This window comes from Lacerta agilis, chromosome 6, assembly GCF_009819535.1.
Source record: "Lacerta agilis isolate rLacAgi1 chromosome 6, rLacAgi1.pri, whole genome shotgun sequence".
NCBI lineage: Eukaryota > Metazoa > Chordata > Lepidosauria > Squamata > Lacertidae > Lacerta > Lacerta agilis.
In genome coordinates this window covers 20,103,421-20,130,714 of record NC_046317.1, presented here as the reverse complement: position 1 = coordinate 20,130,714, position 27,294 = coordinate 20,103,421, and the positions used below count along the sequence as shown (strand labels likewise).

General features: G+C 41.4%; 1 protein-coding gene across 1 annotated transcript; it reads left to right on the top strand.

Annotated features, from left to right (window-relative positions):
• Positions 1-818: 818 nt before the first annotated feature.
• On the top strand, positions 819-22,925 carry LOC117047868 (putative ferric-chelate reductase 1). The gene is made up of 14 exons (XM_033151096.1): positions 819-1,819; positions 6,618-6,702; positions 7,185-7,202; positions 7,687-7,872; positions 9,082-9,183; positions 10,014-10,158; positions 11,638-11,751; positions 14,818-14,930; positions 15,373-15,459; positions 16,414-16,511; positions 18,689-18,747; positions 20,415-20,552; positions 20,657-20,682; positions 21,556-22,925. Exons 1-14 carry the CDS (start codon positions 819-821, stop codon positions 21,643-21,645), a joined length of 2,262 nt encoding a protein of 753 aa, XP_033006987.1. The 3' UTR covers positions 21,646-22,925.
• Positions 22,926-27,294: the final 4,369 nt, after the last annotated feature.

Sequence of the window (27,294 nt, the reverse complement as noted above, 5' to 3'; positions counted from 1 at the left end):
AAGGAAAAGCGCTACATTGAATGACCCGAAGAAGGGAAGATTTGGGATCAGGACTGTAGATAAAGGAAAAGACTTAATACCTGGACTGAGTTTGGGAGCTTTTTGAAGGAGGGAGACGAAGGAGAACTGGTGGGCTGACTGCTTGGCACGGACAAATTTTGGATGGCTTCCAGCGGGAACTAGTGGAGGAGAACTGTGGAAAATGGCGCAGCGTGGCCAGAGGAGGGGATGAGCTAAAACAAAAACCCGGAAGCTGCAGAAGTAAACGGTAACAAGGAGGCGTCGAAAGGTGGAGGGATTGTCTCTTGAACACAGCGACATCTACTGGCTGAAAATAGAACTGCAGCACTATAACCTACAGGCTGAAAATATAACTGCAGCACTATAACCTACAGGCTAAAAATATAATTGCAGCATTATTGAAGAACCCAAAGGTGAAATACTCAAAAAGGACAAAAGGGGAAGGTAAAGCAAACAAAAAAAAGAGAGAGAGAGAAGGAATACAATAAAAGAATATAGATGCTGATGATTGACAGTGGGGAAAAACTGCAGTGAAAGAATATCTGATGTAAAAGATTCAGCTGAAGGAAGGTTATAAACTGAAGGTGGTTGGAAGGGAAACAAACCGAATTGTTTATTAATGTTAATGATTATTGTTTGTAGTGGATGTTTTTGAATCGGATTTGGAAGTGGATGTTCCTGAATTGGATTTGATTAGGGGGGTCTCTGCTAACAAGAGATCTGGGAGATTTAAGGGAGCGGAAGGCTTTAAGGAGCAGTGACAAAAAAAGGAAAGGAAAAAAAAAGGTTTGGGGATTATGGCCACTACCAAGAAAAATAACCCACTTACCTCACTTACCCAACAGGTAAGGAGGAACTCTGGTGTAGACCCGGAAATGGATTTGAAGGACTTAATTTGGAGTTTAAAAAGTGATATTGGAGATATGAAAAAGGAGTTCAATGAATTAAAGACAGAATTGACTGGGAAAGTGAGAGACATTAATGAAAAATTGGACAATATGGGAGGGAAAATAGAGGAAAACTCCAAATCAATTGTGGAGTTAAACCAAAAAATAAAAACAGTAGAAGGGGGAAATGAGGAAATAATAAAGACAATAAAAGAACTCCAAATTAAAGTCCAAAACCTAGAGGAAGTAAATAAAAAATTATCAAAAGAAGCTAAGGACAATAGAAGGGAATGTGAAAGAATAAGAAAGGAAAATGAGGAATTCAAAATAACTCAGGAAGCCACATGGGACGCAATGTCGATTCTCCAGATGCAATCAAAAGAGAGAATTCTGAGAATGAGGGGGATACCAGAAAATGTGGAGGAAAATGTACAAATGAAAATTACTAAAGAATTAGCAATCTGGCTCAACATGGAAGAGGAGGAAATAACACAAAACATAGAAAGTGCATTTAGAGTAAACTCCAAAAAAGCTAAATCAAACAATTGGCCTGGAGATTGTCTGATAACGCTTACTACAAACAAAATGAAAAACTTAATACTACAAACACAAGGAAAGAAAAAATTAAAAATTGAGGAACAAGAAATAATCATACTGAAAGAAATTCCACCACGTCTACTGAAAAAAAGAGACAATTTCCAATTTTTAACCAAAGCGCTTAAGGCAAATTCAATTCTCTTTAAATGGGAGTTCCCACAGGGAATTTCTTTTACATTTAAAGGGAAAAGGAGGAGAATAGAAACACGTGAAGATGCCAAAATATTCTGGAGGAAATACTGGAAACCGTTAGGAGGAAAAGGACCAGGAATAGAAGGTGAATCTGTGGCTCCGGAAAATGAAATTGAGAGCGAGTAAAAAACCTTAATTCAAACTCCCAAATCTTTTCAGTGTTACAAGTGTAACCTGCAGCTAACTTTAAAATTGCAGTCCATTTTAACTGCTAACATTTATTGATATTTTTAAACACCTCTAAACACCTTCCCCTGCCTCAATTTCCCTCTTCTCCCTCCCCCCTCCCCCCTCTTTTTTTTTTCTCCCTCCCCCCTTCCCTCCCCCCTTTTTTTCCCCTCCCCATCTTCCCCTCCCTTTTCTTCCTTTTTTTTTTCTCCTTCCATCCCCCCCATCCCCTACTTTACATTGCTGCAATCTATAATTATTGAACACATACAAATAAAGAATGAGCTTGTCCATCTTATCGTGGAATGTTAATGGATTAAATGAAAAGAAAAAAAGAAACAGGATCGAACATATACTGGTAAGGAAAAAATTAGACATCACATGTCTGCAAGAAACGCATGTAAAAAAAGACCATAGGAGAATTCTGATAAATCCAAAACTGGGATCAACTTTCGTGGCATCGGACAATGTCAAAAAGAGGGGGGTGGTAATGTATATTAAGCCAAATTTGGAACCGGAGCTACTATACAAAGATGAGATTGGCAGGATACTAATAATCAAAATCAAAAGTCAGGGAGAGGAAATAATTGTAATTGGAATATATGCTCCTAATGAAGGAAAGGCAGAATTCTTTAGAGAACTGGAGGGGAAAATGTTGGAGTACGTTGGAAAGAGAATGATACTCATGGGTGACTTTAATGGAGTAATCGATCCAGAGATAGACAGATCATCAAGTAAAAAAGGGAAAAAAGAGGGGAAACTACCACGGAGCTTTTTTGAATTGGTTAAAACTATGGATTTGGTGGATGTATGGAGATTCAAGCATAGGTCTGAAAAGGACTTTACATTCTTCTCAGAACCAAACAATTCGGCTGGTAGGATTGATGCTATTTGGACGACAAAAGAATTAACTGCAAGGATAGGAAAAACAGAGATCCTAACTAGAACTATATCAGACCACAACCCAGTTTTGTTGATATTAAAGGGAAGAATCCAGCAAGAAAGAAGAAGGTGGAGATTAAATACCACCTTACTGAACGATGAGAACGTTGTAATCGGGGCCAAAAAAGTAATGGTGGAATATTTTGAACATAATTGGAACAAAGAGGTTAATAGACAGACAACCTGGGATGCAGGAAAATCAGTCATGAGAGGCTATTTCATTCAACAAAATATTATAAATAGGAAAAAGAAAGAGGAGAAAAAGAATAAAATAACAGAGGAATTAAAAAAGAAGGAGAAAGAATTGAATAAGGATCAGAGGAATGAGAAATTGAAACAAGAAATTAGATTATTAAAAATTGAATATTCCAACATAATAGATCAAGAACTAGAATGGAATTTAAAAGCAATGAAACAACGCTGCTTTGAATTTGCTAATAAACCAAGCAAATTCTTAGCGTGGCAGCTGAAGAGAAAACAAAATGAGAGGTTAATTACAAGATTAAAAACTGAAGGAAATTATATTGATGATCCTAATTTAATAATCCAAAGTTTTGTAAAGTATTATGGAAACCTGTATAAAAAAGGAGAACAAAATATAGAAGATATGGAACAATTTCTAGCCACTCACCAATTACCAACTATTACAGAAGATAAAATAAAAACACTGAACGCCCCGATAACAATAATGGATATTAAATATGCAATAAAGAAATCCAAAACAGGGAAAACACCAGGCCCTGACGGACTACCAGCTGAATTCTATAAAAAGATAGAAGATACAATATGCAAACAATTAAAAGAACTATTTAATGAGGTTATAGAAAAAGGGGATGTACCGAATTCGTGGACAGAAGGATTCATAACATTAATTCCAAAACAAGGTGGAGACCCAGAACAGATGACAAACTATAGGCCAATATCGCTGTTGAATAGTGATTATAAACTTTTTACAATAATATTGGCAAATAGATTAAAAGAGGTTTTGAAAGATACAATACATTATAATCAAGCGGGTTTTCTGCCGGGAAGATACATCCAAAATAATACCAGAAACATCATTAATATCCTAGAATACCTGGAGTTTAATCACAATAAACCAGCAGCCCTAATGTTGATCGACGCGGAAAAAGCGTTCGACAACATCTCATGGGAATTCATGAAGAAACAAATAAAATTAATGAAATTAGGAGAAGAGTTTGAGAGAGGGATTGGAGCAATTTATAGCAAACAAAGTGCAAGCCTAATAGTCAATGGAAACATCACAGAAAAAATTGTAATTGAGAAAGGCACGAGACAGGGATGTCCCCTCTCCCCATTATTATTTATATTGGTGCTGGAAACTCTTCTAAATTTAATCAGAAATAATGAAAAAATTAGAGGAATTAAAATAGGTGCAACGTCTCATAAAATCCGGGCATTCGCGGATGATATAATAATTTCTACAGAAGAACCTCAAGAGAGCATTCCAGCAGCATTGGAAACGATTAATATCTTTGGGAAGCTAGCTGGATTTAAGTTGAATGAGAAAAAAACAAACCTTTTAATTAAAAATATGGGAATAGAAGAAGCCAAAAAATTACAATCACTAACTGGTCTGGAAATTAAAAATAAGGTTAAATATCTGGGCGTGTGGATCACACCAAAATGCATCAATCTATATCAGGATAATTACATCAAGGCATGGAATGAAATAAAAACCAATATGGAAATATGGAATAAGCTGTACCTCTCGTTAACAGGGAGGATAGCTGTGGTAAAAATGAACATTCTACCTAAGATGTGTTACTTATTTCAAACCATCCCTATATTAGGAGGAATGGATTGTTTTAAATTATGGAGGAGAGATATATCCAAATTCATCTGGAGTGGAAGAAAACCAAGAATAAAACACCAGATCCTTATAGATAAAAAAGAGAGAGGTGGTTTTGCTCTCCCAGAATTAGAGATATACCATGCAGCTGCCGCCTTAACATGGCTAAAGGAATGGATAAATCTGGAGAACTCTGAAATACTAGAATTGGAGGGGTTTGATAACCGCTTCGGGTGGCACTCCTACCTGTTGTATGGGAAGGTAAATGCCCATAAAGGATTTTTAAATCACATCATAAGAAAGTCTTTGTTTAAAACCTGGACAAAATACAGATGGATGTTGGAACCCAAAATCCCACTATGGACATCGCCAATTGAAATAATCACGGCCAAGAGAAAGAATATGCAGGGCAAATGGGCAAGATACAGGACACTAATAAAAGAGGAAAATGGAAATATTGTATTAAGGGAATACAAAGAGATAAGCAACCAGCTGACAGGATGGTTACAATACTTCCAGTTGAATGAAAGGTTTAAGATAGATAGAAAGGAGGGGATAGCCAACGAAACATCCAAATTCGAGACGCAGCTAATTCAATCCAAAGGGAAATATATCTCCAAAATGTATGATCTGATACTAGAGTGGGAGACCAAAGAAGAACTGGTAAAAAGTGCCATGATAAAGTGGGCCCAAGATATTGGGCACAATATTTTCATGACACAATGGGAGAGGCTGTGGAAGGAAGACATGAGATTCACAGCTTGTATCAACTTAAGGGAAAATGTCATGAAAATGATATATAGGTGGCACTATAGCCCAATTAAACTATCTAAAATGTTTAAAAACCAGTCACCCTTGTGTTGGAAATGCAAAAGTGGCATGGGAACGTACTTCCACATGTGGTGGGAATGTGATATAATTAAGGAATATTGGGGAAAGGTTCATAATGAATTAAAAAAACTTTTGAAAATCTCTATTAAGAAGAAACCAGAAACCTTCCTCTTGGGAATACTACCTCCAGAAATTAAATCAGAGAAAAGAACGTTAACAATGTATGCCCTTACAGCGGCCAGAATTCTCTTAGCAAGAAATTGGAAGAACGAAAATAATCCCACAATATATGATTGGCAAGCTTTAATGATAGAATATATGCAGTTAGCGGTAATGACGGGAAGAATGAGAGGTCAATTCAATCAAAAGACACAAAAGGAATGGGAAGGCTTTATTGACTATTTAAACCAGTACAACAACATCAAAATTTTCTGGCAATAGAAAGGTGAAATCTATATATACGTATTGAATATCAATATATTATTAGAAAGTAATAGAAGATCAAGTTGGATGTAACAAGACCTGTGTGAGAAAAAGGGTTAAGATAAAGAAACAAAGAGTGCAAACGGAAGTCAAGTGTATGTAATTGTATTGTAACAATGTTGTAAATAGTAATCTCAATCTAGACTTTCTACTTTTCTTCTCTCTTTTCTCTTTTTCTTCCTTTTGTTCTTTTCCCAATTTCTCTTTCCTCCTTCCCCTCTCTCTACTTTCTTTATAACCTTTTTCCGTTTGTCTTCTGAACCCCCTTTTAAGATTAGTTTTTCTTTTTAAATACCATCAAATTATGTGTGGGCTGTATCTTTTTCTTTATGTGTGCTTTGAAACTATTGTATATTTTGTCTTTTGTTGTTTAATAAAAATATTAAAAAAAAAAAACAAAACAATAAGCAGCAGGCGTAATTCCCATGACTTTAATCTGTTTTAACTGTTTTTGATTCTGAATTTTAAGTTGTTATAACTCACGCTGGGTAAAGGGTGGGTGGTGTTGGTATTAACAATGTAGACCGAAGCTGTTAAATTCACAAATTCCAGGCTGTATAATCAATCAAATTTTATATTTGAAAAAAAGGGAATACAGTAGTGTAATCTGGAAGAATTGGTTGGCTGTACCTGGTCTATGCTTTCTAAAATTATTCACATTCTGTGTATTCCACCATTTTCAGAGCAACAGCGCTCCTTAATTTTTCAGTATTCTGGACTCAAGTTCAAAGTCAAGTTCTCGTGTCTTCCAGTTCACCACTTGTTCCAGTAAGTTTTAATCTGATTTACTGGCCACCGCCATGTTTTACAAGCATGTAATAATAATACTGTGCATTTAATTTAAACTATTCTTAGAGAACTTTTTTTTTTTGGTGTAAGGACTACCAGGTCATGTCAATAGTTTAAACATTCTATTGCTGAAAACTATTGGGGGGACGGAACCACACCCATAAGCACAAAGGGAGACCAACCTTTTTTTGGCCTGAAAAATACATTGACTGTAACCCACATCTCTGAAGGCCAAATACCTGCAATGGGTATACATACGATGCAGACATACTGTATGGAGTAACAAGTGCCACACACGCTCCCCTGACATATATTTCCTGGTAGGGCAGGTTAAAACAATTAAAACAATATGGATAGCTCACAATCTCCTCTTCAATCCCAGGATTTTTGACGGATAAGCTGAGAAGTAAATTCTTTTTCCTTAACCATTTTTAATGTAATCATTTTTCTTTCTTTCACAGACCTTTTCCTCCACAACAGTAAGTGTCTGATCTTTGCATTTTGTTTTAACGCGAATTGTTTTCCCGCTTCATCCAAGCCCATTTCTTCCATGTCAGAAGAGTAACCTGAATATGTTTCTTTTGGAGAGGACAATCATTGTGTCCGAAACCCAGGCTTGCTTCCAAGGTAACGTATGGAATTGTGCTGTAAAGGTTTGGCAAACTCTGAGAATCCCTCCAGTGGAAATGACACAAGGATTGCGTATCAAAAGCATGCTAAAAACAAATGCAAGGAGGCCTGGCCTGGTGGGTAATGTGTTCATTACAGTTGCAATGAATCTATCGACTTACCTGGGACTTACAGGTACCCCTGAACAGACATGCAAACAGGATTCCATTTATTTAGCATGTACTTTTAAACAGGAAAACATAGTCTTATCTTAGAGGTGGAATTAATATTTTAGAAAATAAGTAACAGCCATGTTTATTGCTGATGGTTGATGGCATCTACTCTTCCTTGCAGATCTCCACAGAGGAAGGGTGTGGCAAACACAAGTTCTGTTTCAGTAACCCTGCAGGCTGCAGCCCAAGCAACCCAAACTGTTACTTCATGTCATCCGCAGCATTAGGGAGCAATGCTTTCCAATTTGAAATGAGTGGACTTTCAGATGGATATGTAGCCATTGGCTTTTCTGATGACATGATAATGGTGAGATACTGAATGATTTTATTTTATTTTAAAAAAATTAAAGATGCTTAGTGTTTAACTATATTACTTTAACGTACAGTGCTTGCAGCCATGTCACAATTATTATTATTATTTTTTAAAAAATGTAGCTCTAGGTGCAGCAAACATGACAAACGTATTGTTGAGCTACAGGTAATAAGAGAGGCACAAGTTAAAATTGTGTCGTTTTCGATAGAATTTCACCGGTGTTTCACATTGCATTGATTCTGCATACAGATATGCAAGGTTTTTGAAAGCACTTTTTTATTTTGAAAACTCTCAACATTAAGCAACCCTTAAAAATAAACACAAGTAAGAAAAACTATTTGTATTGTATTATATGGCGCTGAAAGTCAGCAGTCCCTGTGGTTATCAAAGCATAGAGCATTTATGAACCCCAGAGCAAGCATGAATGTAGGAGCATAGTAAGATGCCCAATACCATCATACCATTGGTCCATCTTGCTTAGTTTTCTCTACGATGAATGGCAGTGGCTTTCCAGGGTATCAGACCACACTCCTGCCCTCCCCTTCTCCACCTCCATTCATTGCGTAGACAGGCAGAGTCCCCCAAACCCTAGGCAACCCCTGAGCGGAATAATGACACAAGACAACGTGCTATGGGATTAAAATTGGCCACAACTTTATTAAGATTCAGGTGTAGGGAGACCTTGGCTCTGGCATTGGGCGTCTATCCTTCCCAGCCCCCCAGCTGGGGATCTGGGAAACGTCAGGGTTATCCAGAATGTGTGGGGATTGGGCTGGCTCTGGAGAACCTATGTTCAAGCAGATAGCCCGCCCACCATTTTGCCGCCACTGGTGGGGGAGAGCAATGACAACCTCTCGGCGTATGGCCAATGCCTCCCCCCAATACCCCTTTAACGGGGAACCCTGTTATCGCCGCCGCACTGGGGGTGTGGAGTCACTGCCCCACGCCACCCCATTTAGGAAGATGACTAAAGGATTTCGCCCAAGGCCTGAAACCGCCACTCGAGACCGCAAACTCGTTGTCAAGGCTTCTTCTTTTCTTCTGCAATATGCATCCCATACTCAAACCAGGTACACCTGGACGTAAGGTACCCTTAGTTAAACTGGCAGATTTCCCATGGGCTAGTAACATTAGAATAAACAAATATACCGGTAGTGTGCACTCATTCTGAATAATAGGAGACTGTTGTGTATCTTTTCCCAGGGAGATGATGATGTTTATATTTGTGGTAAGAATGCAACAGATCGCATAGAGGTTCAACACGCCTTTTCAACTGGACGTACTGCTCCCAGCCCAAGGCCTCTGGTACTGGAAATGTCTTCTGCTGCCTCCGTTTTTTTAAAGTATGATATAGGTGTGAAACTATCAGGGGTGTAGGAAACCATGATTTCTTATTGGACGGCAGCTCTCCTCAGCCCCAGCTGCCATGGATAATTTTAAAAGTTGTACTTATTTATTTAAGGCATTTCTACACCACTTACTTAATTGGTATTTCTATGTGGTGTACAAAAAATAATAATAATCCACAGACAATAAAACAATACAAATTCATCATAATGCCAGGCAGCGAACATTGGCCGCAGGCAGTGGGATTTGCAGTCAGACAACATCTAAAGGCCCATTGGCTGAAATGATATGATCTCTGCTCAATAGGGCAAAGATTAGATGACGAGCATCCCTTTCGGGAAGTCAGTAAGCTTGAAGCCTATGCTGGAAACACTCAAGAGTTTGATCCTTTTGTCTGATGCTGGAAATGCTAGTCAAACTAGTCAAACTGGAAAAGCACAAGGGAATAGTGCCTTTTCTTCCTGAGTTGTAGTGGTGGGTTTTTCAAAGAATGGGAAAGAATCTAGGTTTCCTTTTCAGGGAGGGGGGGGTTGAGGTGCAGTAATGATCAATGTTCAGGATTTGTATAAACTCGTTCCTTTTTAGCTCTTTATTATAGGAAGAAGGCAGATACACAAAAACACAGATGTAGGTGAAAAGGCAGAGATATTATAATAGCATCACATTATTTTACTTGATTATTATCAGTTTATTAATCACGACTGTGTTTATTTCTATACGTTTATATATAGATGGTCAAAACAACTGTGACAGATAACTTTGCTGTATATGTGTGTGTGTGTGTTTAGGGGAACGTGGACGTTCTGACAACATCCTTCAGCGAGGGAATTATCAGGTGTTCTTTCATTTCAAGAAACCCCATATCAACCCAGCCAAGAAGCACTGACAGTTTGTACTACATATTTCTGGCTTTTGGGCCATCGTCCGCTGATGGTGAGTTCCACGTAGAAACTGGAAACGGGGGACAGTGTTTACAAGAGCAACTGCGTACAGAATTCTGGAGCTCAAGGCTTAAAGAGCCTAATTGTAGGAAATGCCTTTACTTGTAATAGCTGGAAGGCTTTTATCGCTCCAAAATCGTCTGCAAATACTTAGAACGCTAATGGTTTTCAACCAAAACATGCTATAAGATGCAAAGAGATCTTAGATTCTTGCCTAATCCTCAGACTGTGAGTGTTGTTGCTCATATACCCCCCCCCCCCAAAAAAAACACTACCTGTGCAAATATGAAGAAAACAGGACTTACCAGCAAGCTTGGGTGGAACCCCAAGTTTTGTGGAAGAACAGAAAACTTTTAGAAAGAAGCCAAGGGGTGGGGATTCCTCTGCAAACAACCCACTAGGGTCAGCATGCTCAGTGGCCATGGACTGCTGACTTGAGGATAGGATGCAAAACCACATGTGGAATGGTAATCTGAAGTAAGGCTTGAAACTGAACTACCAATGCTGTGTTAAGGGCAGGGCTGGCCTGAGACATTTTGCCGCTGAAGGCAAAACGCCAAGCAATGCCCTGTTGCTGCTCCCAGCCCCTGGCCCAGCCCCTGTTGTCACATGTGCGCTCCCATCGCCAACCCCACCACTGCAACGGCACCCTGACACAGCGTCGGCCACTAGGGGGCAGCAGGTGAGGAGGGGCAGCAGCACGGTGGTGGAGCTGGCAGTGGTGTCACGGTTGGGGAGGGGCACAGATCTGCCACCCGAAGCAGATGGCTTCACCTTGCCTCATTGAAGGGTTAAGGTGATGGTCGGGTTCAAAGTCGGGGGTTTAAAAAACACAAAGTCTATCTTAAAAACAAGAACAATTTATGATTCGTTCTGAATCATAAATAATCTTGCCTTCTCATAACTAAAGATTTAAACACAGTTTTGGTTAACAGTACCTACGTAGTTCGTCCACGGTGCTTCTCTTACAAATCTGATCATGCGTAGACCAAAATTTATAGACTACCCAGAGTTTACTAGCTCTGAAAAGTATAAACATTTTGAGATCTAGAAATGGATACATCAGAGAGTGTGGTGGTGCCAGAAGCATACTCCACACTTGCCCTAAGTGTGACTTTGGAGATTCTTTTTTGGAAATAGGCCATAGCTTCGTGAAGCAAATATTAGCACCTGTAATCTGGGGCTGAGGTGCCCATATGCGGTTCCCCTCCTCAAGATTTTATTCTTGTTTTGCATTATCGGTATTATCTACCTTACTATGATAAAGTGTTAAGTTTGGAAGACCCAGTCATCTTCCTTAACATTACCTGTACAGTACCTTCTTGCATACCTGAGACCTCTTGATTACAGAGACCTGCTGATTTTTAAATTCTGCCAATAGCTTTGTTCAAGCAGGAATTCATTTTATAGCAAGAGGCCCTGGAATAACTGGTTATTCTTCCTCTTTTTAAAAAAACAAAAATACTTGGAGGGAGGATACGGAAGCATCCCAGGACACCCTTTATTACTGATCAGAAGGTGAACATTTCAAGCTTTGCATCAGTAGGTGGCACCAGTTCTACACCCTTGATCATCAAAGCTCATGGTAAGTAACTGTCCTTAGAGTGGAGTCCCAAAGTCTCTTCTTTCCATTCCACCTCTTGCAGGTGGAATCCTGTGAGAGATGCTCTGGGTGGGTCTTGGTCTTATAGATAGGTTCTGTACAAGTGAGCCCAGTTTACTGGGGATGGATTTGTTGCTTTGTGTCTTTATTTGTCCCTCCTCTCAAGCTCTGTTAGCGATAAATAAATTACATTAACCTCCTTTTGGATATCTTGCAGCAGCAAAGGTTTGGGTGGTCTGTCTCTGTTACGATACCTTGTGGTCTCTGACTCGCAGTGCTTTTTTGTTAGGATTTTAAGTATCCTTAGCTACTTCAGCAGGACTATTATGTTTAGTGTAAATCACTTGAGTGTCTAAGTTAGAGTGTGGGAACAGAAGACTGGTCTTATCTCTTCCGCCTGAGTATGTATTATTGTAATTTGGTTTCACTTCTGCTGTGTCTCAGTATGTTGGATTGTTCTGGCAGAGATTGGAGAACACAGACGTGGAAATGGACTCTCTGTACGTAGACTGTAAATAAACGTAGTTTAGATCTACAGATGTCTCTTACTTCTTGCTGAGTGATGCTAGAAGACGTGTGTGCTCTTCTCAGGAGAGAAGGGTCGCATATTATCGGCACTCTGGACTGAAGGGGAATGCCAGCCAGAGAGGGCCATTTGGGAGTCGCTCAGGGGGCCTGGATGTCGCCGGTCCAGGCGAGCGCATTCCCAACATTTTTTTCCAAAAAATGTTTAGGGGTACTCTCATTTTGACTCAAGAAAACTACCATTTTATAGTTCAAATCAGTGGAAAATAAATACAGTAAATACAACGAAACTAACCAATCACTGTGCTAGACTCCAACTCCTACTTCACACATTAAACGCTCACTTCCGTCTGAGACTCAGGAAACACCGTGACAGGAAATGAGGCCGCCATCAGGGGTACCAACGGAACTGACAATTCACCGTGCTAGAGAAGAAGAAAGAAACTAAAAATGTTGAAATTTTTAGTTTCTTGTACCGTTAGATTCACAAAATGTTTAGGAGTATGCTTACCCCTGCACCCCCCCCCAAAAAAGCACTGCTGACTTGTAATGGTGGATGTGGAGGAAAATGTCTCAGTGATTCATCTGGTGTAAGCTGGTCTTGAAGCTTTTTTTTTTTTTGACAGAAGAGCAAGTAAAAAATTCTTATTCTCAATAACAGTACTAATTGTATCAAGCAGAAAAGCAACCAAGTCCCTCCAAACCAATTTAGAGAAAAGGCGATGTGATATAAAATCATGCAAAAAATTGATAGAGAATTTTTTTATCCCTTTCTCATAACACTAGGACTTGTGGACATCCAGTGGACTGGCTCTCACAGGAGCCAGCGATGGCCACCAACCTTTAAAAGACCATTGGACAAATTCATGGAGGATACAGCTATCAGTGGCCGCTAGCCATTATGGCTATCTTCTGCCTTCCTGGTGGGAGGCAGCAATGCTACTGAATACCAGTTACTGGAAACCATAGTAGGGGAGAGTGCTCTTGTGCTCTCGCTTGAGGGTTTGTGGGAACAGGACTGGACTAGATTGACCCTTGGCCTGATCCAGCATGTTCTTAATTTGTTCCTGATTGCCTGCTCTCTGCCTCAGGTCCTGCTCGTTAAATTTAGCCTTGCCTCCAGTTCCCACAATACACTGCCCCTGGTTGACAGTGCAAGGATACTGCCTGCTCCTTACAGTCACTGACCTGCCAGCCCAAGCCCTGTCATCTATCAATCTATGTTTGGGACTATAGGTGCTGACCAGATTAACCTACGCAGGAACCCACTTCCCTCAGCACCGATTCCTCAGTAGGCTTTAGCCACGAAGAGGAGATGTTGAGCCCGGTTCTGTGACATGGTGTTTTCCTTAGACGGACAACACTTTCAGCTGTTGTCAAGAGAAGGAGAAATTACTGCTTTGCTAATGAGTTTTGTTTTTTTTAGGCACAGTGGCCTACTGGTCTTTTGGAGGCTTCTTCCTACTAACGATTTTTTTCATTAATATTTTATTAATTTTCCAAATATAAAACAGAAAAAGAAACAAAGAAACAAAGAAAAGAAAAAAATAAGATCAACAATAGCATCAATAATACATACACATAATCGGACATAAAAAAGAAAAGAAAAAAGCAAGAAATAGATAAAGGAAAAAGAAAAGTTGACTTCCCCCTAGTCCCTTCCCTGGTTCCATTGTTTATCATCATACTGCATGTCCATTTTAATTTTAAAAATCATTAAAATTTTCCATTCATATTTCCTTACAAATTTTTCTAGAATCCTGCTAATGTAATTAACCTGTGTGCCTTGCTTCTGTATATATGCAATAAAGTCCTTTCAGTCTTCTTTAAACTCGCTGTCGTCTCTTCCTCTTAATTTCAATGTCAATCTTGCTATTTCAGCATATTCCATTAATTTAACTTGCCAGTCTTCTTTAGCTGGGACACCTTCTTCTTTCCATTTCCTACTAAGGATCAAGCTGCTTGCTGAGTAATTTGAGAGCTGCTTTACCTTATAAACATGGGTTGTGCAGTACCCTACGTTGCCTGTGAAAACAAAATAAAGTACATGTCAATTTACTAGAGAAATGTGTACATCTTCCAGAATAGCTCCTAGAGTTTTGCCAAACATATATTTATTTTGATTAGTAAATATGCGTACTATTTTTCTTGCGTTCCTTTGGCGTAGAAGAATGATGGGCATACCAATGTGTTTGTGTGACAGAACATACTGTACACTTATTTATCTGAGGTACCTACAACTCCTCTTCAATGGAAAAGAGCTTTCAGAGTGACTCACAGCAATCACATAACAAGATGGCCCTGCCTTCATGATTAAAATCTAAAAGATAGAACACAAAAGGATAGGGGATTGGGATGGAGGAAGGGAACCCCCACCCCAAACACTCTTGAACATTTAATGAAAACCTTGTAATTTTCTGGTAGGGAGCGGTTGAAGAAAATTCGGTGGAGCTGCTCCTTCTCAGGCCACTGATAATTTGGTTTTTCTTTGTCTCTATGTGTTTTCTTTGCTTCTGTTCTAAGGAGCCCTCATGTTGATCGCTTGGATGACCACAGGCAGTGTGGGAATGATATTTGCCAGGTACTTGAAGAAATCCATCAAAAAACCTCTCTTGGGTAAAGATGCTTGGTTTCAGGTACGCACGTTAATAGATCCGTGGTTGGGTAGAGAGGACTGTTAGGTTGGCCCCTACGAACAGGGGACTAGAGTAGTTTCAGTTGGCGAAATCACGTTCAAGCTTTGGGGATTGCGCAGATTATAATAGAAGTGTGTGCACATTTTCAGGGGTTTTTTCTGAGTTCAATGCAGCAGCAGCAGCAGCAGCAGCAGTAACCACAATCCAACCACCGCCATTTGTTCTGATTCTGCGCTAAAGGTACTGTTTCTCCAGAGAAAAGAGGCAGAGCAAATGGAGGTGTGGATAAGCCCTCAGACTTTTGAGTCTTACCCTGTTCTGCCTGCAGATGGTGAAAGTGAATTGGCTATTTTAAAGAAGGAACCAAGGCTATTGAGAAACATATCCATTCTATATAATGGCTGGTTTGTAATCTAATTTAAGCACATTTCCCCCCTTTCAGATCCACTTTTTGATGATGTTGCTAACTATCGTGGCAACGGCAATCGCTTTCATATTAATCTTTGTGGCAGCAAATGGGTGGAGTGAGGTAAGTTTAGCTTTCCTTGATTTCTACAGCTCCTAGATCCCTGCTGAACAACTTACTTCGATGAAGGGTGATGAAGGAGGCTGATGAAAGAGCAGGGACCAATTTGCTACCCCTCTCCAAAGCAGTCTGCCAGCAGCCTATAGCCAAAACCAACAACACATGCAACACACATCTGAGTTAGCAGCAGGAACCTAGATGGCATCTTGAGGGTGCGGGAAGTGTTGGATTTTTTTCAGCACAATCCTCTGCATCGTTACTCAGAAGCAAGCATGTTTTCTGAATTGTAATTGTGTGTTTTGTGATTGCAGTTTAAATTTGCCCAGAATAGATGTACCGTACTGTATATTAGACCTAATACCTAGATAGCAAACCCTGCAGTTATGCATTTTATGCCATTCATTCAAGTGGTGGTTTTTTATTTATTTTAAGAATCTGCTGAAATATTATACATTGGATTATTTAAATACATTTAATTAATAAGAAATACGACCACTGGACCAAAATGTGCTTCTGCATCAACATTTCATCTCCTAATTCCCCTGTCCCCTGACTTGGTTTCCTTAGTCTGCAATTAAGTACAGTATGAGCGAAGGCACAGTTTTTGTTGTTTTATGCTTGCATTGATTGACAAGTCTATTCCGTCTGATGTCCATGCAGTAGTTTTTTTTTCTTTTCGTTTTTTCGGAAATGGTGGCATGTTAAGAGATGTCAAACCTTCCTGAATGACTGTAAATAGAAATAGCTGACTGACCACTTCTACCTATGGGCGGCAGCTACTGTACCTTTTCCGTTATACAATGTTCTTTGCTGCCCCAAGGTCCCTTTGCAAGGACATTGTATGCGAACAAGGATTTCCTACAACAAGAATTAAGATGCAGCCTTTTCTAAAGGAGAGGTGGCTTCCGTAGCGTTTCCGTAGCGTAAATAGGACTCATACCCTTTTCTCTCTGACAGAGTGCAGGAGCTCATGCTGTTATTGGATGCATTGTCATGATTCTCTCTTTGATTCAACCAGCCGTAGCTTTTTTCCGACCATCTCTTCAAGATAACCGGTCAGTAACATCAAATGTAATTAATGAGGTAAAAAAAATTAAAAATGCTTCCTTGAATTGCAGGAGCATTATACGCTAAGTGGGCAGAACAGCCTTCCTCAAAAAGCTGATTTGGCTCTGAGCTGCAATACCACAATCGGTAACTCGGCACAGTTACAGTTGGATGCTAGCTACTTCAGAGTAAAAATATATTCCTCATAAGATCTCAGGGAGGTTCACAGAAGCTACACTTTCCCATTATCATCTCAGAAGCACTGAAATTATAGGGTTTTCTTGATTTTTAATTGTGCTGAGCAAAATTGTAAATACAGACAAGTGTTACTTTTAGCCATTTATTTGTATTTAGATAATGAATCCTTTGGTGCATGGTTTATTTCTCATAGCCAGGGCTTTTTTTCCAATCAGAACTCACTGGAACTGAGTTCTGGCACCTTTTAGTGGTGTTCCGGCCTGTTTTGTGAGCTACCTGCATAGCCCCTGAGCAACCAAAACCATCAAATGCCAACAGTGCCCTTCAGCTCTCTATATTGGACAAACAGGACAACCCTTACGCCAAAGGATAAATGGACATAAATCTGACATCAGGAGCCATAAAGCAGAGAAACCAATAGGAGAACACTTCAACCCCCCCAGGACATTCTATACAAGATCTTAAAGTAGCTGTCTTATTGAGAAATAATTTTAGAAATACACTTGAAAGAGCAGTTACAACTCATTACCAAACTAAAAACCATGGTCTGGATTCATGTCCCGTTATACATGCTAAAGCTAATTTTGGTCATCTACCCCTTTAAAAATCCCTTGCCCTTCCCTGTGGAAACAACTGCCATCATTAACAGTCATCAATAATTATAAGGTTGAAGCGACCTCTGCTTCAGAGTATCTGAAGAAGTAAGTGTGTATACACACGAAAGCTCACACCTAGAAAGCTTAAATGGGAAAGATTATTTTTAAGACTGTCTTAAGACAAAAAGACTTGATTCTCTTAAGGGAGTTCTTTTTGGATCATGTTTTAATATCTATCTATCTATCTATCTATCTTTCACCTTGGTATTTATTACAACCAAAACCAGTTCACAACAATACCTGGAATTAGGCAAAGCTAATGGGGCTGAAGGCAGGGCTCAGCCTTGGCACCTCTAGAAATAGATAACAATGAGTTCCTGATTCCATAGCTCTGTATTTTGCCCACTGTGCTGCAGCATTTATAGTGTGCAGGAGTAGCAATGGATTTATAGTGTGCAGGAGTAGCATGGATGGATGGTGGCCAGCTTGCAAGATCTTTTTGGCATCCAATGTGGAAGGTGAATCTGAGTTGGAGAATCTTTGCGACCCTCCAGAAGTTCTTGGGCTCCAATTTCCTTCAGCCCCGGTCAGCACGGCCAGTGGTTAGGGATGATGGCAGTTGGGTGTCTACAGGGCCACAGGTTCTCCAGCCACGTGATAGCTCTTTGTGTCTATGCATATGTATGTTGGGGGATGGGGACTAGTAGGTAGGTGTATTGCATGCTCTCTCCCTTACGCTGTCCCTGTGAGACGTACTTTAAGCGGCTGTAATTCTGCCCCCCTCTGACAGCATTGTCAGAATCACTGCTGTGAAACTCAAGCCTTTTAGCTAGGCCCGCTGTTGTTGACGACATCCAGTGCCTTGTTGTTTTCTGGCTCACGGTAAAAACAAACCAACCCCTATTGCATTTGGGAAAGACAATGCTTTGCTCTGCTGCAGTGGACTTACAGAAAACAAATCTGGAATGTGAATTGAATACATTGGTGTGCATAAAAAAGAGGCCTGCTGGAGCAGAATAAAGAGCCATCTCATTCATCATTGTGTTTCATGCAGAGACCAATCAGATACTTTATAGGAAGCACTCAAGCAGGACTTGAAGGCACACCAGCATTCTCCTGCTGTTGCACCCCAGCAATTTGTAGTCGGTGGCACATGCCCTCTGAACATGTTTCAATAGGCTAGCAGCAGCATGGCTGTGCACCATTTCCCCCAATGGCAGCCATAGGTGTGCTAGATGAGTTCTCCACCTCCTATTTAGTGGAACCGCCCTCTCAAAGTCTGCTCCGCCACGAGGAGAATGCAATGGACAGAGTAGGCATGATGCAACCAGCTAATGTTTACTCCTTGGGAGAGCAAAGATATCTAACAGTGTTTTGCATTGCACCAACAGGAGGTTTATTTTTAATTGGTTTCACATGCTAAACGCATTAGTCATCAAAGTTTTGGCAGGTAAGTGGATGGGTGCTTCTGTTGTAACTTAACAAGTAGGATGCTCGATTCCCACTGCGTAAGGCAGTCTAGAAATGCGCAAGGCTAAGATGATGCGGCACAGAATGAGATGCCACCCACCCTAATAAAATTAGGCCGGCAGCTGCAGTGGAATGTTAACACCCTGGTCCTAAGGACACATACTGAGAAACTCCAGCAATAGGTAGATACCTGGAAAACAATAGCAGGTAATATACATAAGCAAAACTCGGCATGACTTAGCTCTAAACACGTCTGTTCAAAATCAGGCTGCAGGGAATCTCTGTTTTTGTTTTGAACAAGAAAGGTTCTAGCTTTGCATTGTCCAGAGAAACCTACCTAAGTACAAGTGGGCCATTTCTGTTGCAAGGCCTCCAGGTTAACGTTTGCAAAAGTCACACAGGACATATACCCATATTACGTAGATAATGGTATAACTGTATTTTTACTTTTTATTTTCTGGGAGTCCTGCAAATTCTGTAGACTGGGGAGTAATCTCCGGACTATGGAAAGGCCTGGGGGACCCAGGTGGCGCTGTGGGTTAAACCACAGAGCCTAGGGCTTGCTGATCAGAAGGTCGGCGGTTCGAATCCCTGCCATGGGGTGAGCTCCCGTTGCTTGGTCCCAGCTCCTGCCCACCTAGCAGTTCGAAAGCACGTCAAAGTGCAAGTAAATAAATAGGGACCGCTCCAGCGGGAAGGTAAACGGCGTTTCCGTGCGCTGCTCTGGTTCGCCAGAAGCGGCTTTGTCATGCTAGCCACATGACCCGGAAGCTGTCTGCGGACAAACGCCGGCTCCCTCGGCCTATAGAGCGAGATGAGCGCTGCAACCCCAGAGTCGGACACGACTGGACCTGATGGTCAGGGGTCCCTTTACCTTTACCTATGGAAAGGCCTGGGAGTTTTAAGTGGTAAAAAAAACCCAATGTATGTTTATAGGGCAGTATTCAATTCACTCTTTGCCTGTGTAGAAGACCTTTTGCTTGTACAAGGCTTGTGCCCTTTCCTTTGAATGTGCCTCCTAATTTTGTTCTGGAGTTTTCTCCCAAGCCCCACAGAGCAGATTTGGGGAGGGTGCAGGGCATGCACAGAGAGAGGTGGAAACATTCCCATTGTGCAAGCGGAAGTCATTCCACATGTGCAAGGTGTTAGCTGAACGCTACCCAAAATATAAAAATTCAAGGAGGCAGGATTTCAGGGACACTTTATGAACCCGGTAGGGGTGGTGATAAAACATCTCCTGTACCATTTGTGCCCTGTAGCTGTGGGACTAAATGTATTGAATATTATGTCTAGTTTTTTATTATTATTAAAAATAACCAGCCAGTGTGTCTCCAACAGGCTATTTTTCCCACATGCGTTTGTAGGTGCTTCCAGATACTGTGGTATCGGTGTTCCTCATCCATGCAACAATGTTCACACAATGTCAGGGACGCCAATATGCCGCCCCTAAATCCCCCCCAATTTGATTCAGATTTTATCTTTGCGAGGAAAAATTGATGTTAAAAAAACAACAACAATGGCCCAACCCTGTTGCTAATGACTATTTCGTGATAGGATAGCAACCTGTTTGTGGCGTTAAGTTTCCATTTGGAAGCACCGGATCATGAAAAGGTCAGTCATCTTACGCCTCGCCTCTTCCTTCTTTAGTTGCCGCCATATTTCTGGGACTGCAAATGCTCAGCAGCTCTCCTAGCCAATGGATGGTTAAAACAATGGGAGGCTTCGTGGCCTGGGAAGTCTTAGCAGCTATCCTGATGGATGTAACTCTGTGGTTGAAAAAGAAAGGTAAAGCTTGATTCGGATCTACGTATAAAAAGCTTTTCTTAACAAAGCACGCAAGTAGGAATTAATAACATTCCTGTTTTTTTGTTTTGCTTTGTATTTTACAGAAATGCATGAAGATTCAAACACCAAGGTAATCTTTTTGTTCTTGCAGTCATTTTATCAGTGTTTTGTTTTGTTAGATTTCTTCTTGAGTGGAAGCTCTAAAACAGAAGGTTATTGGGAAAACCAAACAATTTTGAAAATGTTGCTAGCTAACTATATGTGTGGGGTCCCGGTCCTCCCCCCTTTAAGGAACCCTCCAGGCATTATTTTTATTATGCATGCATTATTATTTGTGCTCATGAGACTATTGGAGTGCTTATATGTGCACCTGCAAAAGTTTGGGGGCAGTTATACTACTTTGTTTCCAATCAGTGCGCATCCTGTAACTTCCTGTTGAAACCTTGCAATCACAAATATTATGGTATTTATTTATTTATTTATTTATTTATTTGGCCTGCTTTTGTTGTGCTGTAGCACAGGAGTGCCCTTCTGGACAGCAATAATCAAACAACATTGGGGCAGCATCACAGAAAATCTAATGATGAAGAATGGCATGTGGACAGTCCAGTATATATCCACCACTAATGCAGTATTATTGCATAGTATTATTGCATCAATGGCATTTTGCAGAATAATACCCCCCCCAAAAAAAAAGAGTCTGGAGGAAGCCTGAAAAAGCTAAGTTGCTTCAGGAAGGGGGCAAAGCAGCCGGATGGTGTCGACAAACTTGCCAGGCCACAGTTCTTAGGCCTTCTCTCGTTTTTTATGAACACTGATGAGCCGTTCAAAAGGAATATAGTGAACAGATCTTTCTCATGGAAGATCTCAGACTGTATATCATGTAGAGGCGACTGTGATTAAGCTGCGTACAAACTGCGGAAATAAAATTCAAAAATTTATAACTGTTAAGAAAAACAGCTTCTAAGAATTTTCATTGTTTTTAATTTTGTTTCCTTTCTAGGTGAAAAGTGAAGTGATACTGCTGCTGATGTATCTGTGTGGCAACCTGGCATTTTTAATAGCTCTGCTTACAGGTATTGGAGGTTCCTAAAGCCGGTTTCCTGTTTGGAGGAAGAATGAAAATGGCTTCTGCTCTTTTCCTACCCAGACAGAAATTTTCAACCTCCTCTGTGCAATTGTCTACCTGGATGTACCGACTACTTGTTGAAAGGCATCAACACTGATCATGAAAGTTGTCTGATAATGATTCTAAGGGAAACTAATTTACAAATGAAGCCAAATATGGCAGATGCAAGCGCATGAGTGTGTTGACATGGAATGCATCTGTAGTCCTGACCATGTTTGATGTACCTACCTGATCAACATTTGGATATTGGCAGGGTTTCTTTTTCAAGCCATGGCAAGAGAAACACTCCCCCTTCTTTTGTGATGCCATCTTAATCAGTTATTCTGTTACTTTAAATTTAAGGCTGGATTTGCAATTTCACTCTCAGACAAATTCTAAGTACCGGTACTACAGAGGCTTCATTAGTACTCCCTTTAACTTGACAAATACAAGTACGATCATCAACACAATCTTTCTACCACGCGGAGGCTGCAACCCTGCAAACATTTTATTTGCAAGTAAACCCTACTGGCTATCTTGGAATGCATGTCTGATTAAGACTGCAGTGCCTGTGTGGTCAGCTGCGTGGAGATAAACACAGATCTCTCGCCTCTGCAGACTGCTCCATTCATTTCAGAGGAAGAGCACAATCTGTGGTCACATTTTTTGACATGAGTCGTGCTAGGGAGCTCTTTCATCAGTGAACAATTATTGGAGCACGGCATACATTTAATTATGACAATCCCCAAATTAATCACATTGCTCTCTTAATATGCCCCCCATGGTTTTGCTGTCCTTAAATTACTGATCTAGTCCAGCAACTATTGGCAAGACCTTGGGTCGTCCCAAGCTGCAAATGTTTTGTCACATTTTACAACTCAGTGCCAGTGTTCTAAAACCATTAGCAATAGATGTTTCACATGTAACACAATAATCATGATAGCTGTCGAAGCACAGATTTATGAATTTAGAATCCATTTGGCTCTGCTGTCTAAATGCGATACTGGCTGGCTGCCCCTTACATGAGCCTCGTTCTCTGTTCTTCATCCTCTTCCTTGCTGCTTTCTCACTCCACAGAAGAGATGACTTCTTTTTTTGCCTCCACATGCCTGCATTCTGTTATTTGCCTTCAATCTGCAATCCTCAACAATGTCCAAGAGGAATTTTGTGGTCTTCCTCCACAAGACAGCACTTGCTGTTTAGCCTCGTTCCTCCCACCTGTTCCCTGAATACATAGAACCATAAAATTGTAGAGATGGAAGGCACCCTGAGGATCATCCAGTCCAACCCCCTGCAATGCAGGAATGTGCAACTGTCCCATACGGGGATTGAACATGCGACCTTGGAGTTATCAGCACCACACTCTAACTGATTGAGCTACCCATGCTAATCTCCTCTTTTCACTTGGCAACAGTGGCCAGAAAGAGGGGAGGAGAGCTCCATTTCCCCCCTGCGTTGTTGGCAGCCCCAATGGGAACAGTCCATTTGGCTATGTGGACTGTGGCCTGGTCCAGCATGTTAATTCTTACGTCTGTAATAATGCAAAGCAAAACACCAGCATATATGTTATGATCAACTTTTGTATTATTATTCATATGCTGATTTTAAAATATTCCTTTTGTATTGTTCAGATTTTATATGATGAAATACAATTCTTTTTGCATCTGTTGAAATAAAAGTCTCACTGAGCGACAAGTGGCATTCTCTCTTGCAAATGCAAGCAGGTCTTCTGTTTTCATACAACTTCCCTACACAAACAGTTCAGAGAAGCTCAGGTAGCTTGGTTATAACTCTTCAGGATTTGGAGAGTTGCCGCCCAAGACGTTTGGTGTCTGATGCAAAGGATAAGAAGGAGCGCTTCCAGGTCCACATACAGATTGCAACCCAATCAGCTGTTGAATCAGAACTTCAGCACTGAAAGGATAGGGTCTTCTGTTACACTTGAGACCAACAACCTAGTTTAGGAGGCATAGCGCTTATGAGTTCAAGGTGCTTGGGGGCAGTGGTTGGAGCTATTCTTGTTACCCAGTTCCCCCACCAAGCACATCCATTGCTGCACTCTGCCTAATAGTAGGGCCAGCCCAGTCAAGGCTGTAAGGGCAGGTGGGACAACTGGAGTCTTTCCCCTTGATCTCACCCAAGTTGCTATGGAGGAGAGAGGGGGAAATAACGTGAACTTTCCATCTCTTCTTTCCACAGCAATAGTTCATGTTGTATAGGGCTGGGAAAAAATCGTCCCCATCCCTATCCCCACCCCCAATCCTTGGAGGACTACTAAAAATCAGCACACTGGGCCCTGGTGGGCCAGTGCTCTGATAATATAGAATCACAGAATTGTAGAGTTGGAAGGAACCATGAAGGTGATTTAGTCCAACCCACCTGCAATACAGGAATCTTTTTGCCCAACGTGGGGCTTGTACCCATGACCCTGAGATTCAGAGTCTCATGCTCTACTGTCTGAGCTATCCCACAGTATATAAGGCAACTTGATCTGCTAATCTCTAGATTTCCTTGATGTGTGGGGAAATGGCCACCACTGTGGACAAACCCTTAAATAGGATGAACACATTCCTACCCTGTGTATCACTTCTCTTCCTCTGTTGGTAAGACAGGAGACCCCTTTCATAATTTGCCTCCCATCCATGGCCATTAAAAAGCTAACACAATAATGATTATAGGTATTCACTATTGTTTGTAGCAGTTATCCTTGCCTCATCGCATAGCTTGCTGGCAACCTCACATCCTTCAGGCCAAGGAAGTAGTAATTGCTGGCATTCATGTGTTAAATACAGATAATTAGCAATCTGTTATAATCCCCTGACAGAAGGAGCTCTTCTCAGTAGAGAACTTTATACGAGCTCACAGTGTTATTATTTCTCCCTCTGCTGTCCCTGCAAAACCTCTCATATGAAAATAAGTACCTTATTTTCTTGCCATTTCTTTCATTTCCTTAGATGTACTGGGACTTTTGATATTTGGAATACAGAAAATCGGTACTATTTAGAGGGATGAGAACAGCAATATTCAAATTAAGGTAGCAGAGAGAATCGAAGTATTGTAGAGGTGGAAGGGAGTCATCTGGCCCAACCAACTGCAAAGCAGGAAAACGTCTCTGACAACCTGATACAGGTTGAGAGTGTGGGGATCTTGGAGTTACTGGTTCCAGCATCCAGAGCTGGGCAATACTAGGATCAGCAGGATAATGTATAGGGAAGTTTCCAATGTTTGATGTTTTATTATATTTGTTGGAAGCTGGGCAGAGTGGCTGCAGCATCCAGTCAGATGGGTGGGGTACAAATAATGAAAATATCATCATCATCATCATCATCATTAAGCCATCCTTCTTAATACAGCAAATGTAGGGCAGCCCACAGGATAGAGGGTTGTTGCTGTTGCAGGAACGTTAGGGATTCACATTCCAGTCTCTGAATCTGTCACCTCTGCAGCAGTATACCTGAAGGAGCATCTTCACCCCCATAATTCAGGCCAGACACTGAGGTCCAGCTCTGAGAGCCTTCTGGCGGTTCCCTCACTGCGAGAAGTGAGGTCACAAGGAACCAAGCAGAGGCCTTCTTGGTAGTGGCGCCCACCCAACATTACGTGGCTGGACTTCCTCTTCTTTTCTTCCATAGTGAGGTAATAATGCATTGGGAGTGAACAGTGACCCATACTGCTGAAGTTATCTACATCTTAGAGGTCCAAAGGTTGAGCCTGTTCGAAATCTGAATGAGCATTTTTTGCTGATGTAGGTCTCACATTCTCACTGAAAACTATCCAAAACAAAAAGCAGGAGCAGCGCTGTGTTAAAAATTGGTTTAATGGCAGGGTCAGTTACAATTGGCCAGTTCTTACTAGGAAGTCAAACTGGGTTCTTTCAGTTAGCTTTGTAATCTTACCAATGCATTCATACCCCTATATTAATAATCCACATCTTTATAAGAAGCAACTGGATGACTGTATCAAAACAACAGCTATTGATCCGTGCTGTAATTTAACATAAACTTGTGCAATACAACATTATTTGCTTGGGCTTCCTTGTGTTCCCAAACCACACCTCTTGACAGTCATGTCTTAAAATTAAGACATAGTGACACTTGCTGGACATGCCTCAAAGCACTTTCAATGAAACTGGTTTTGGAGCCAGCAGAGCACAAGCTGAATATAAGGATAAAAATGACAGAAAGCCAAGTTGGCCTTGGAAACAATGATCTGGTATCACCTGAGCGATTGCAGCGCAGGATGGCAAGTGATGGAGAGATAATAGGTTTTGTACACAGTGACCACACACCCAGCTTTTCTCATTCTGCAGGGTTGGCAAGTAAGTCATCTTGCCTCCAAGAGTTCTGCTTGTGCAGCACAGAGGCAACCTCCCCCTCTTAACAGGGAGGAGGACATCTACACTCTACAGTAATACTCTACTTACTGTATGTGTCAGGCGAGGCTTACCTTCCCCCTCGCTGTAGATAACAGCACAAAGTGAAAGCAGTCTTTTGCAGCAACAGAGAGGTTTATTGACCACAGCACAAATATTCAGCATCCATTCTCATTGTACAGGTGGGCGCCATTGTCATTCCTTCCACTCCCCTCTAGTTACTTCTGTCTTCTCGTTTCCTCATCACGTGGTCCCTCCCCCACTGAGCCTTCTGAGAGGCTACCCTGGCTCTCGGGCTCATGGGATGCATACTTTCTAGTGAGGGAGATTCAACCAGCTCTCTCTCTTCCTGTTCCTCTCCGCTTGGTTGCTCTTCTCCCAGGCCCAGCTCAGCCCAACTGTCAGTTCCCGAACTGTGTCCTTCCGCAAACCATTGCTCTAGGTCGATACTATCCTCCTGCTCCAGAGGAGCTTCAGGATTAGGCCCTTGAGCAGAGGGAGATGGGGGCTCCCACCATTCTTCCTCAGAGCAATACCCTTTAGTCTGGTTTCTGACATCATGGGATGTGGCATCCAGCTTACCTTAGTTATGATGATGTCACGTGAAGCTCATACTCTTGACTCGTAAGCAGGGCTTTTTTTTGAGCTGGAACTCAGTTCTGGCACCTCTCAGGTGGGCGCCATTGCCATTCTAAGAGAACAAGTCATGGTGAGTTCCGGCACCTCTTTTTCTAGAAAAATAGCGCTGCTCATAAGGTCCAACTTGCAGAAGCCCAGGTACATGGAAACATGGGCTTCTGCAAGTTTGTTATATATATTTAGCACAGGGTGTACAGGGTGTTAGGGGAGGTGTACTACCTCGGGGGGGGCATGTCACACACTTTCTGGGGTCGTTTGTCCACCTTTGCTCCCCACCCTACACTCACCTTTCACCTGTGACTCCTAGAAGCTGTCAGAACGGGACAGTGGCCACACCCCGAAAAACAGCTTCGACTGGCCAGCTAAACCAGGTGAGGTAGCTGATGGGTCTCAAATCCTTGGTGAGTTAGGGACTTTCCTTGCATGCAAAAACAGGATCTGGCAGATTGAGCAACCACTAGTGGGCCCAACAGTCAAGAAAGCAGCTTCTGCATGTGCTGTAGAGGGAAGTGATGTGGCTCGTCAACCTGGGAAGCCCATCTCGGAGAAGGAAAACCGACCCTAAACCTCCACTGCTTTGTGGCATATCTTCGGGAGAGGAATAAGCCACAGGGTACATCGCT

Bases quoted from the DNA above. Each gene is read 5' to 3' on its own strand.
- LOC117047868 (XM_033151096.1), top strand. From the start codon at position 819: ATGGCCACTACCAAGAAAAATAACCCACTTACCTCACTTACCCAACAG. The intron at 7,873-9,081 runs GTGAGATACTGA...ATCTTTTCCCAG, and splicing joins TTTCTGATGACATGATAATG to GGAGATGATGATGTTTATAT. The intron at 11,752-14,817 runs GTAAGTAACTGT...TTCTGTTCTAAG, and splicing joins CTTGATCATCAAAGCTCATG to GAGCCCTCATGTTGATCGCT.